We start from the raw sequence: 12,576 nt of genomic DNA on the forward strand, positions 1-12,576 counted from the left end.
GACTTGGTTGCTCCGTCGTGGAGTGAACTCTGGCCGGATGGGACTTGGTTACTCCGTCGTGGAGTGAACTCTGCCCGGATGGGACTTGGTTGCTCCGTCGTGGAGTGAACTCTGGCCGGATGGGACTTGGTTGCTCTGTCGTGGAGTGAACTCTGCCCGGATGGGACTTGGTTACTCCGTCGTGGAGTGAACTCTGCCCGGATGGGACTTGGTTACTCCGTCGTGGAGTGAACTCTGGCCGGATGGGACTTGGTTGCTCTGTCGTGGAGTGAACTCTGCCCGGATGGGACTTGGTTACTCCGTCGTGGAGTGAACTCTGCCCGGATGGGACTTGGTTGCTCCGTCGTGGAGTGAACTCTGGCCGGATGGGACTTGGTTGCTCTGTCGTGGAGTGAACTCTGCCCGGATGGGACTTGGTTACTCCGTCGTGGAGTGAACTCTGCCCGGATGGGACTTGGTTGCTCCGTCGTGGAGTGAACTCTGGCCGGATGGGACTTGGTTGCTCTGTCGTGGAGTGAACTCTGCCCGGATGGGACTTGGTTACTCCGTCGTGGAGTGAACTCTGCCCGGATGGGACTTGGTTACTCCGTCGTGAAGTGAACTCTGGCCGGATGGGACTTAGTTGCTCTGTCGTGGAGTGAACTCTGCCCGGATGGGACTTGGTTACTCCGTCGTGGAGTGAACTCTGGCCGGATGGGACTTAGTTGCTCTGTCGTGGAGTGAACTCTGCCCGGATGGGACTTGGTTACTTCGTCGTGGAGTGAACTCTGGCCGGATGGGACTTAGTTGCTCTGTCGTGGAGTGAACTCTGCCCGGATGGGACTTGGTTACTCCGTCGTGGAGTGAACTCTGGCCGGATGGGACTTAGTTGCTCTGTCGTGGAGTGAACTCTGCCCGGATGGGACTTGGTTCTCGTTCCTCGGGCGCGATCTGGCGCGAGGAAAGTGAACCCGGAAAAAACGGATTTCGCGAGCGCCAGCGAAGAAGGGAAGACCCTTCTAAAAGTAGTTCTCCTTAAGGAACTATTTAAGTGGTTCTCCCGTGGCAACTATTTAATTGAGTGGTTCTCCTTAAGGAACTATTTAAGTGGTTCTCCCGTGGCAACTATTTAATTGAGTGGAACTATACAAGTGGCTCTGTTATAAGTACAGAGAAGTATATGAGAGGTTGTGTTGACGGAAGTATATGAGAAGTGCGTATATGAAGCCTATATTTTTCACTGCTGAAAGGCCAATCAGTTTTCCTCTGGTATATAAACGCAAATTTTAAAACAATAAATATTCCCAGTAGATATTTATCATTATTATTATGCTATATATATATTATAAATATTATATATAAGCACATAGACACTAATAGATACATCTATTTACGATAACAATAATCTTTCCACAGGATCAACATACCCCCAACAGTCAACATCACAGAAGTGAAAGAAAGAAATGATTTTCCTTTTCACAAAGAAGTGGAAAATAATGAAAGGTGTTTAGCATAAAATATGACAAATGTCTTCTCTGTAACGTCTTGTAATTGTTTCTCTCGTAAACAGTTGTCAGGGATAGGAGTGTGTGGGAGTGTGTGGGAGTGTGTGGGAGTGTGTGGGAGTGTGTGGGAGTGTGTGGGAGTGTGTGGGTATGTGTGTGGGAGTGTGTGGGAGTGTGTGGGAGTGTGTGGGAGTGTGTGTGGCAGTGTGTGTGGGTGGGAGTGTGTGGGTATGTGTGTGGGTGGGTGTGTGTGGCAGTGTGTGTGGGTGGGAGTGTATGGGTGTGTGTGGCAGAGTGTGTGTGTGCGTGTGTGTGTGGGAGTGTGTGTGGGTGGGTGTGTGTGGCAGTGTGTGTGTATGGGAGTGTAGGGGAGTGTGTGGGTGTGTATGGGAGTGTGTGGGTGTGTATGGGAGTGTAGGGGAGTGTGTGGGTGGGTGTGGGGGAGTGTGTGTGGGAGAGTGTGGGAGTGTGTGGGAGTGTGTGTGTGTGAGAGTCTGTGAGTGTGTGGGAGAGTGTGTGCGTGTGTGTGGCAGTGTGTGAGTGTGTGGGAGTGTGTGGGTGTGTGTGAGAGTGTGTGTGAGTGTGTGGGAGAGTGAGTGAGTGTGTGTGGGAGTGTGTGAGTGTGTGGGAGTGTGTGAGAGTGTGTGGGTGGGTGTAAGAGTGTGTGTGAGTGTGTGGGAGAGTGTGTGAGTGTGTGTGGCAGTGTGTGAGTGTGTGGGAGTGTGTGGGTGTGTGTGAGAGTGTGTGTGTGTGGGAGTGTGTGTGTGGTAGTGTGTGGGAGCATGAGCATCGACCAGAACCACCACTCCAAGAGTGAACAAGAGTGCGAGGAGAAAGAGCGGGTGATGCTGGCCAAGAGTGCCAGCAAACACGGGTGTCACAGAGTGCCAGGTAAACATGAGATATCTGGCACCTCACAGATGAAGGTGTGTGGTCTCTCTCTCTCTCTCTCTCTCTCTCTCTCTCTCTCTCTCTCTCTCTCTCTCTCTCTCTCTCTCTCTCTCTCTCTCTCTCTCTCTCTCTCTCTCTCTCTCTCTCTCTCTCTCTCTCTCTCTCTCTCTCTCTGTCTCTCTCTCTCTCTCTCTCTCTCTGTCTCTCTCTCTCTCTCTCTGTCTCTCTCTCTCTCTCTCTCTGTCTCTCTCTCTCTCTCTCTCTCTCTCTCTCTCTCTCTCTCTCTCTCTCTCTCTCTCTCTCTCTCTCTCTCTCTCTCTCTCTCTCTCTCTCTCTCTCTCTCTCTCTCTCTCTCTCTCTCTCTCTCTCTCTCTCTCTCTCTCTCTCTCTCTCTCTCTCTCTCTCTCTCTCTCTCTCTCTCTCTCTCTCTCTCTCTCTCTCTCTCCCTCTCTCTCTCTCTCTCTCTCTCTTTCTTTTTCTTTCACAGATGAAATTATTCAATTGAGCGTCTGAGAGATTGGGACTTGAAGCGTTTGCAAGTATTACATACGGGTGTGGGCAGTGTATACAGGTGTGGGCAGTGTATACAGGTGTGGGCAGAGTATACAGGTGTGGGCAAAGTATACAGGTGTGGGCAGTGTATACAGGTGTGGGCAGAGTATACAGGTGTAGGCAGTGTATACAGGTGTGGGCAGAGTATACAGGTGTGGGCAGAGTATTCAGGTGTGGGCAGAGTATACAGGTGTGGGCAGTGTACACAGGTGTGGGCAGAGAATACAGGTGTGGGCAGAGTATACAGGTGTGGGCAGAGTATACAGGTGTGGGCAGTGTATACAGGTGTGGGCAGTGTATACAGGTGTGGGCAGAGTATACAGGTGTGGGCAGAGTATACAGGTGTGGGCAGAGTATACAGGTGTGGGCAGAGTATACAGGTGTGGGCAGAGTATACAGGTGTGGGCAGTGTATACAGGTGTGGGCAGTGTATACAGGTGTGGGCAGAGTATACAGGTGTGGGCAGAGTATACAGGTGTGGGCAGTGTATACAGGTGTGGGCAGAGTATACAGGTGTGGGCAGAGTATACAGGTGTGGGCAGTATTATCGGCGGGTGTGGGAAGCAAGTGTCACCTTAAAGAAGACGGAAGGTTCAGAGCAGCAGAGCAGACCTGCTGTGTTGCCTGCTGCCTCCTGCTGGACCTGCTGTGCTGCCTGCTGCCTCCTGCTGGACCTGCTGTGTTGCCTGCTGCCTCCTGCTGGACCTGCGGTGTTGCCTGCTGCTGGACCTGCTGTGTTGCCTGCTGCCTCCTGCTTGACCTGTGTGTGTTACCTGCTGCCTCCTGCTGGACCGGTTGTGTTGCCTGCTGCCTCCTGCTGGACCTGCTGTGTTGCCTGCTGCCTCCTGCTGGACCTGCTGTGTTACCTGCTGCCTCCTGCTGGACCTGCTGTGTGGCCTGTTGCCTCCTGCTGGACCTGCTGTGTTACCTGCTGCCTCCTGCTGGACCTGCTGTGTTGCCTGCTGCCTCCTGCTGGACCTGGTGTGTTGCCTGCTGCCTCCTGCTGGACCTGCTGTGTTGCCTGCTGCCTCCTGCTGGACCTGTTTTGTTGCCTGCTGCCTCCTGCTGGACCTGTTGTGTTACCTGCTGCTTCCTGCTGGACCTGTTGTGTTGCCTGCTGCCTCCTGCTGGACCTGTTGTGTTGCCTGCTGCCTCCTGCTGGACCTGTTGTGTTGCTTGCTGCCTCCTGCTGGACCTGCTGTGTGGCCTGCTGCCTCCTGCTGGACCTGTTGTGTTGCCTGCTGCCTCCTGCTGGACCGGCTGTGATGCCTGCTGCCTATTGCTGGACCTGCTGTGTTGCCTGCTGCCTCCTGCTGGACTTGCTGTAATGCCTGCTTCCTCCTGTTGGACCTGCTGTGTTGCCTGCAGCCTCCTGCTGGACCTGCTGTGTTGCCTGCTGCCTCCTGCTGCACCTGCTTTGCTGCCTGCTGCCTCCTGCTGGACCTGTTGTGTTGCCTGCTGCTTCCTGCTGGACCTGTGTGTTGCCTGCTGCCTCCTGCTGGACCTGTGTGTTGCCTGCTGCCTCCTGCTGGACCTGCTGTGTTGCCTGCTGCCTCCTGCTGGGCCTGCTTCCTCCTTCTGGACCTGTTGTGTTACCTGCTGCCTTCTGCTGGACCTGCTGTGTTGCCTGCTGCCTTCTGCTGGACCTGCTGTGTTGCCTGCTGCCTCCAGCTTGACCTGCTGTATTGCCTGCTGCCTCCTGCTGGACCTGTTGTGTTACCTGCTGCCTTCTGCTGGACCTGCTGTGTTGCCTGCTGCCTCCTGCTGGACCTGCTGTGTTGCCTGCTACCTCTTGCTGGACCTGCTGTGTTGCCTGCTGCCTCCTGCTGGACCTGCTGTGTTGCCTGCTGCCTCCTGCTGGACCTGCTGTGTTGCCTGCTGCCTCCTGCTGGACCTGCTGTGTTGCCTGCTGCCTCCTGCTGGACCTGCTGTGTTGCCTGCTGCCTCCTGCTGGAATTGTGTGTTGCCTGCTGCCTCCTGCTGGACCTGTGTGTTGCCGTCTGCCTTCTGCTGGACCTGTGTGTTGCCTGCTGCCTCCTGCTGGACCTGCTGTGTTGCCTGCTGCCTCCTGCTGGACCTGTGTCTTGCCTGCTGCCTCCTGCTGGACCTGTGTGTTGCCGTCTGCATTCTGCTGGACCTGTGTGTTGCCTGCTGCCTCTTGCTGGACCTGCTGTGTTGCCTGCTGCCTCCTACTGGACCTGTGTGTTGCCGTCTGCCTTCTGCTGGACCTGTTGTGTTGCCTGCTGCCTCCTGCTGGACCTGCTGTGTTGCCTGCTGCCTCCTGCTGGACCTGCTGTGTTGCCTGCTGCCTCCTGCTGGACCTGCTGTGTTGCCTGCTGCCTCCAGCTTGACCTGCTGTGTTGCCTGCTGCCTCCTGCTGGACCTGTGTGTTGCCTGCTGCCTCTTGCTGGACCTGCTGTGTTGCCTGCTGCCTCCAGCTTGACCTGCTGTTTTGCCTGCTGCCTCCTGCTGGACCTGTGTGTTGCCTGCTGCCTCTTGCTGGACCTGCTGTGTTGCCTGCTGCCTCCTGCTGGACTTGCTGTGTTGCCTGCTGCCTCCTGCTGGACCTGTGTCTTGCCTGCTGCCTCTTGCTGGACCTGCTGTGTTGCCTGCTGCCTCCTGCTGGACCTGTGTGTTGCCTGCTGCCTCTTGCTGGACCTGCTGTGTTGCCTGCTGCCTCCTGCTGGACCTGCTGTGTTCCCTGCTGCCTCCTGCTGGACCTGTGTGTTGCCTGCTGCCTCTTGCTGGACCTGCTGTGTTCCCTGCTGCCTCCTGCTGGACCTGCTGTGTCGCCTGCTGCCTCTTGCTGGACCTGCTGTGTTGCCTGCTGCCTCCTGCTGGACCTGTGTGTTGCTTGCTGCCTCCTGCTGGACATACTGTGTTACCTGCTGCCTCCTGCTGGACCTGCTGTGAAGCCTTCTGCCTCCTGCTGGACCTGCTGTGTTGCCTGCTGCCTCCTGCTGGACCTGTGTATTGCCTGCTGCCTTCTGCTGGACCTGCCGTGTTGCCTGCTGCCTCCTGCTGGACCTGCTGTGTTGCCTGCTATCTCCTGCTGGACCTGCTGTGTTGCCTGCTGCCTCCTGCTGGACCTGCTGTCTTGCCTGCTGCCTCCTGCTGGACCTGCTGTGTTGCCTGCTGCCTCCTGCTGGACCTGCTGTGTTGCCTGCTGCCTCCTGCTGGACCTGCTGTGTTGCCTGCTGCCTCCTGCTTGACCTGTGTGTGTTACCTGCTGCCTCCTGCTTAACCGGCTGTGTTGCCTGCTGCCTCCTGCTGGACCTGTGTGTGTTACCTGCTGCCTCCTGCTTAACCGGCTGTGTTGCCTGCTGCCTCCTGCTGGACCTGCGGTGTTGCCTGCTGCCTCCTGCTGGACCTGCTGTGTTACCTGCTGCCTCCTGCTGGACCTGCTGTGTGGCCTGTTGCTTCCTGCTGGACCTGCTGTGTTACCTGCTGCCTCCTGCTGGACCTGCTGTGTTGCCTGCTGCCTCCTGCTGGACCTGCTGTGTGGCCTGCTGCCTCCTGCTGGACCTGCTGTGTTGCCTGCTGCCTCCCGCTGGACCTGTTTTGTTGCCTGCTGCCTCCTGCTGGACCTGTTGTGTTACCTGCTGCTTCCTGCTGGACCTGTTGTGTTGCCTGCTGCTTCCTGCTGGACCTGTTGTGTTGCCTGCTGCCTCCTGCTGGACCTGTTGTGTTGCTTGCTGCCTCCTGCTGGACCTGCTGTGTGGCCTGCTGCCTCCTGCTGGACCTGTTGTGTTGCCTGCTGCCTCCTGCTGGACCGGCTGTGATGCCTGCTGCCTATTGCTGGACCTGCTGTGTTGCCTGCTGCCTCCAGCTGGACTTGCTGTAATGCCTGCTTCCTCCTGCTGGACCTGCTGTGTTGCCTGCAGCCTCCTGCTGGACCTGCTGTGTTGCCTGCTGCCTCCTGCTGCACCTGCTGTGCTGCCTGCTGCCTCCTGATGGACCTGTTGTGTTACCTGCTGCTTCCTGCTGGACCTGTTGTGTTGCCTGCTGCTTCCTGTTGGACCTGTGTGTTGCCTGCTGCCTCCTGCTGGACCTGTGTGTTGCCTGCCGCCTCCTGCTGGACCTGCTGTGTTGCCTGCTGCCTCCTGCTGGGCCTGCTTCCTCCTTCTGGACCTGTTGTGTTACCTGCTGCCTTCTGCTGGACCTGCTGTGTTGCCTGCTGCCTTCTGCTTGACCTGCTGTGTTGCCTGCTGCCTCCTGCTGGACCTGCTGTGTTGCCTGCTGCCTCCAGCTTGACCTGCTGTATTGCCTGCTGCCTCCTGCTGGATCTGTTGTGTTGCCTGCTGCCTCCTGCTGGACCTGCTGTGTTGCCTGCTGCCTCCAGCTTGACCTGTTGTATTGCCTGCTGCCTCCTGCTGGACCTGTTGTGTTACCTGCTGCCTTCTGCTGGACCTGCTGTGTTGCCTGCTGCCTCCTGCTGGACCTGCTGTGTTGCCTGCTACCTCTTGCTGGACCTGCTGTGTTGCCTGCTGCCTCCTGCTGGACCTGCTGTGTTGCCTGCTGCCTCCTGCTGGACCTGCTGTATTGCCTGCTGCCTCCTGCTGGACCTGCTGTGTTGCCTGCTGCCTCCTGCTGGACCTGTGTGTTGCCTGCTGCCTCCTGCTGGACCTGTGTGTTGCCGTCTGCCTTCTGCTGGACCTGTGTGTTGCCTGCTGCCTCTTGCTGGACCTGCTGTGTTGCCTGCTGCCTCCTGCTGGACCTGTGTGTTGCCGTCTGCCTTCTGCTGGACCTGTTGTGTTGCCTGCTGCCTCCTGCTGGACCTGCTGTGTTGCCTGCTGCCTCCTGCTGGACCTGCTGTGTTGCCTGCTGCCTCCTGCTGGACCTGCTGTGTTGCCTGCTGCCTCCAGCTTGACCTGCTGTGTTGCCTGCTGCCTCCTGCTGGACCTGTGTGTTGCCTGCTGCCTCTTGCTGGACCTGCTGTGTTGCCTGCTGCCTCCAGCTTGACATGCTGTATTGCCTGCTGCCTCCTGCTGGACCTGTGTGTTGCCTGCTGCCTCTTGCTGGATCTGCTGTGTTGCCTGCTGCCTCCTGCTGGACTTGCTGTGTTGCCTGCTGCCTCCTGCTGGACCTGTGTGTTGCCTGCTGCCTCTTGCTGGACCTGCTGTGTTGCCTGCTGCCTCCTGCTGGACCTGTGTGTTGCCTGCTGCCTCTTGCTGGACCTGCTGTGTTCCCTGCTGCCTCCTGCTGGACCTGCTGTGTTGCCTGCTGCCTCCTGCTGGACCTGTGTGTTGCCTGCTGCCTCTTGCTGGACCTGCTGTGTTGCCTGCTGCCTCCTGCTGGACCTGTGTGTTGCTTGCTGCCTCCTGCTGGGCATACTGTGTTACCTGCTGCCTCCTGCTGGACCTGCTGTGAGGCCTTCTGCCTCCTGCTGGACCTGCTGTGTTGCCTGCTGCCTCCTGCTGAACCTGTGTATTGCCTGCTGCCTTCTGCTGGACCTGCCTTGTTGCCTGCTGCCTCCTGCTTGACCTGCTGTGTTGCCTGCTGCCTCCTGCTGGACCTGCTGTGTTGCCTGCTGCCTCCTGCTGGACCTGCTGTGTTGCCTGCTATCTCCTGCTGGACCTGCTGTGTTGCCTGCTATCTCCTGCTGGACCTGCTGTGTTGCCTGCTGCCTCTTGCTGGACCTGCTGTGTTGCCTGCTGCCTCCTGCTAGACCTGTGTGTTGCCTGCTGCCTCCTGCTGGACCTGTGTGTTGCCTGCTGCCTCCTGCTGGACCTGCGGTGTTGCCTGCTGCCTCCTGCTGGACCTGCGGTGTTGCCTGCTGCCTCCTGCTGGACCTGCTGTGTTACCTGCTGCCTCCTGCTGGACCTGCTGTGAGGCCTTCTGCCTCCTGCTGGACCTGCTGTGAGGCCTTCTGCCTCCTGCTGGACCTGCTGTGTTGCCTGCTATCTCCTGCTGGACCTGCTGTGTTGCCTGCTGCCTCCTGCAGGACCTGCTGTGTTGCCTGCTGCCTCCTGCTGGACCTGTGTGTGTTATGGAAGGGATATGAGACAGACTAAGAACAGAGGTACGACTGCATTGGACTAAGAATATTTATAGCAACAGACTAAGAGGTAATATGGGTCTATAGAGACACGAAGCTGGGATATAAGGTGGCCAACATCTTGAACCATCGGGGATCGAACCCCCGAACGTCAATAAAAGCGAGGCCGTCAGTACAAGGAAAGTGGGAAGGTGAGGAGCAGGAAGTGGAAAAGGAGACATTTAGCAAGAGTATTGGGAAGGGGAAGATGGTGCAATGTTCACATGAGAGTGCAATGTTCACTAGAGAGTGCAATGTTCACTTGAGAGTGCAATGTTCACTTGAGAGTGCAATGTTCACTTGAGAGTGCAATGTTCACTAGAGAGTGCAATGTTCACTAGAGAGTGCAATGTTCACTAGAGAGTGCAATGTTCACTAGAGAGTGCAATGTTCACTAGAGAGTGCAATGTTCACTAGAGAGTGCAATGTTCACTAGAGAGTGCAATGTTCACTAGAGAGTGCAATGTTCACTTGAGAGTGCAATGTTCACTAGAGAGTGCAATGTTCACTTGAGAGTGCAATGTTCACTTGAGAGTGCAATGTTCACTTGGGAGTGCAATGTTCACTTGAGAGTGCAATGTTCACTTGAGAGTGCAATGTTCACTTGAGAGTGCAATGTTCACTAGAAAGTTCAATGTTCACTAAAAAGTGCAATGTTCACTAGAAAGTGCAATGTTCACTTGAGAGTGCAATGTTCACTAGAAAGTGCAATGTTCACTAAAAAGTGCAATGTTCACTAGAGAGTGCAATGTTCACTTGAGAGTGCAATGTTCACTTGAGAGTGCAATGTTCACTTGAGAGTGCAATGTTCACTTGAGAGTGCAATGTTCACTAGAAAGTGCAATGTTCACTAGAGAGTGCAATGTTCACTTGAGAGTGCAATGTTCACTAGAAAGTGCAATGTTCACTTGAGAGTGCAATGTTCACTAGAAAGTGCAATGTTCACTAACAAGTGCAATGTTCACTAGAGAGTGCAATGTTCACTTGAGAGTGCAATGTTCACTTGAGAGTGCAATGTTCACTAGAAAGTGCAATGTTCACTTGAGAGTGCAATGTTCACTAGAAAGTGCAATGTTCACTTGAGAGTGCAATGTTCACTAGAAAGTGCAATGTTCACTAGAGAGTGCAATGTTCACTTGAGAGTGCAATGTTCACTAGAAAGTGCAATGTTCACTAGAGAGTGCAATGTTCACTTGAGAGTGCAATGTTCACTAGAGAGTGCAATGTTCACTTGAGAGTGCAATGTTCACTAGAAAGTGCAATGTTCACTTGAGAGTGCAATGTTCACTAGAAAGTACAATGTTCACTTGAGAGTGCAATGTTCACTAGAAAGTGCAATGTTCACTTCCCAGCCGACCGGGGCCGGCTAGGAAAGCGTTGAAAAAAATATATAAAATCTGACCCCAGAAAATATTAGCCTAGAACACTCTCATTTTAATAATGAAATAGCTATTAAATCCTCTTGATGGAGGAGCAGGAGGAGTCTCAGCTCTCACTCAAGAAACACAACAGCAAGAGAAAGCTTATATAATGATTTATATATAATGAGTTATATAATGTTGCGTTGCTTCTGGGAGTATGGGTTCGAGTCACTTCTGGGGTGTGAGTTTTCAGTTGCATATTGTCCTGGGGACCATTCAGGCTTGTTCGCATAATGAGTTATATATAAAGATATAATGAAAGTCAATGATTGACTCGAAGCTGGAAAACCCTTTCCTCATAACTTGGGGTCTCGACAAAGTGACTGGAATTTATTTGGTCAATAAGTTCCAATTTGTTGACATTTAAATTATTAAACCGCGGTCCTAAATTCGCCTTTTACGCTTAGGAGGTTTATGTAGTCTGTAATATACATAACAATTTAACATTTATTGTATTCTCCACGAATTGGATAAGTTTAGGTTCAAGAAGGACCTGGGTGAATACTGGAAAGACCTGGGTAAATACTGGAAAGACCTGGGGTGTATACTGGAAAGACCAGGGTGAATACTGGAAAGACCTGGTGTGAATACTGGAAAGACCTGGGTAAATACTGGAAAGACCTGGGGTGTATACTGGAAAGACCAGGGTGAATACTGGAAAGACCTGGTGTGAATACTGGAAAGACCTGGGTAAATACTGGAAAGACCTGGGTGAATACTGGAAAGACCAGGGCGAATACTGGAAAGACCTGGGGTGTATTATGGAAAGACCTGGGGTGTATACTGGAAAGACCTGGGTGAATACTGGAAAGACCTGGGTGTATACTGGAAAGACCTGGGGTGTATTATGGAAAGACCTGGGGTGTATACTGGAAAGACCTGGGGTGTATACTGGAAAGACCTGGGGTGTATACTGGAAAGACCTGGGGTGTATACTGGAAAGACCTGGGGTGTATACTGGAAAGACCTGGGGTGTATAATGGAAAGACCTGGTGTGAATACTGGAAAGACCTGGGGTGTATACTGGAAAGACCTGGGGTGTATACTGGAAAGACCTGGGGTGTATACTGGAAAGACCTGGGTGAATACTGGAAAGACCTGGGTGAATACTGGAAAGACCTGGGTAAATACTGGTAAGAAAAGAGGGTTGCTGACACATGGAAAAATAACTGGGTAACATTATAGACGTGCTTGGCCCTCGTACGAGCTCCTATTGGCTCGTACGCTCCTATTGGCCCTCGTACGGGCCAATAGGAGCTGCCTCGTATGGACCAATACGAGGCAGTTCCTATTGGTCCATACGAGGCCGCTCCTATTGGTCCATACCAGGCAGCTCCTATTGGTCCATACGAGGCAGCTCCTATTGGTCCATACGAGGCAGCTCCTATTGGTCCATACGAGGCAGCTCCTATTGGTCCATACGAGGCAGCTCCTATTGGTCCATACGAGGCAGCTCCTATTGGTCCATACGAGGCAGCTCCTATTGGTCCATACGAGGCAGCTGCTATTGGTCCATACGAGGCAGCGCCTATTGTTCCATACGAGGCAGCTCCTATTGGTCCATACGAGGCAGCTCCTATTGGTCCATACGAGGCAGTTCCTATTGGTCCATACGAGGCAGCTGCTATTGGTCCATACGAGGCAGTTCCTATTGGTCCATACGAGGCAGCTGCTATTGGTCCATACGAGGCAGCTCCTATTGGTCCATACGAAGCAACTCCTATTGTTCCATACGAGGCAGCTGCTATTGGTCCATACGAGGCAGCTCCTATTGGTCCATACGAAGCAACTCCTATTGTTTCATACGAGGCAGCTGCTATTGGTCCATACGAGGCAGCTGCTATTGGCCCATACGAGGCAGCTCCTATTGGTCCATACGAGGCAGCTCTTATATATAATCACCCAATCTCATTCATATATATATGTCTAACCTACGCTTGAAACAATGAAGGGGGTTCTACTTCTATTACGTTACGTGGCAATTGCTTCCACAAATCAACACCCCAGTTACCGAACCAGTATTTACCCAGGTCTTTTGTAAATCTAAACTTACCCAATTAATTCCCCTTGTTTCGTGTTCCCACTATCTTCATGTCCCAGTCATTAAAGGAACGAGCGATTATCATTCATGATAATCTCGTTATCTTTCGTGTTCCCACTATCTTCATGTCCCAGTCATTAAAGGAACGAG

At 53.7% G+C, this 12,576-nt stretch overlaps 1 protein-coding gene across 1 annotated transcript; it reads right to left on the reverse strand.

The window, feature by feature from the left end:
* Positions 1-6,719: 6,719 nt before the first annotated feature.
* LOC138355830 (adenylate cyclase, terminal-differentiation specific-like) lies at positions 6,720-7,892 on the reverse strand. Its single transcript, XM_069311363.1, has one exon. It carries the CDS (start codon positions 7,890-7,892, stop codon positions 6,720-6,722), a length of 1,173 nt encoding a protein of 390 aa, XP_069167464.1.
* Between the last annotated feature and the right edge of the window lie 4,684 nt (positions 7,893-12,576).

The sequence above is a fragment of the Procambarus clarkii genome, chromosome 69, assembly GCF_040958095.1.
Source record: "Procambarus clarkii isolate CNS0578487 chromosome 69, FALCON_Pclarkii_2.0, whole genome shotgun sequence".
Classification (NCBI taxonomy): Eukaryota; Metazoa; Arthropoda; class Malacostraca; order Decapoda; family Cambaridae; genus Procambarus; species Procambarus clarkii.

Coding starts and splice junctions, on each gene's coding strand:
- LOC138355830 (XM_069311363.1), bottom strand. CDS start 7,892: ATGTCAAGCTGGAGGCAGCAGGCAACACAGCAGGTCCAGCAAGAGGCA.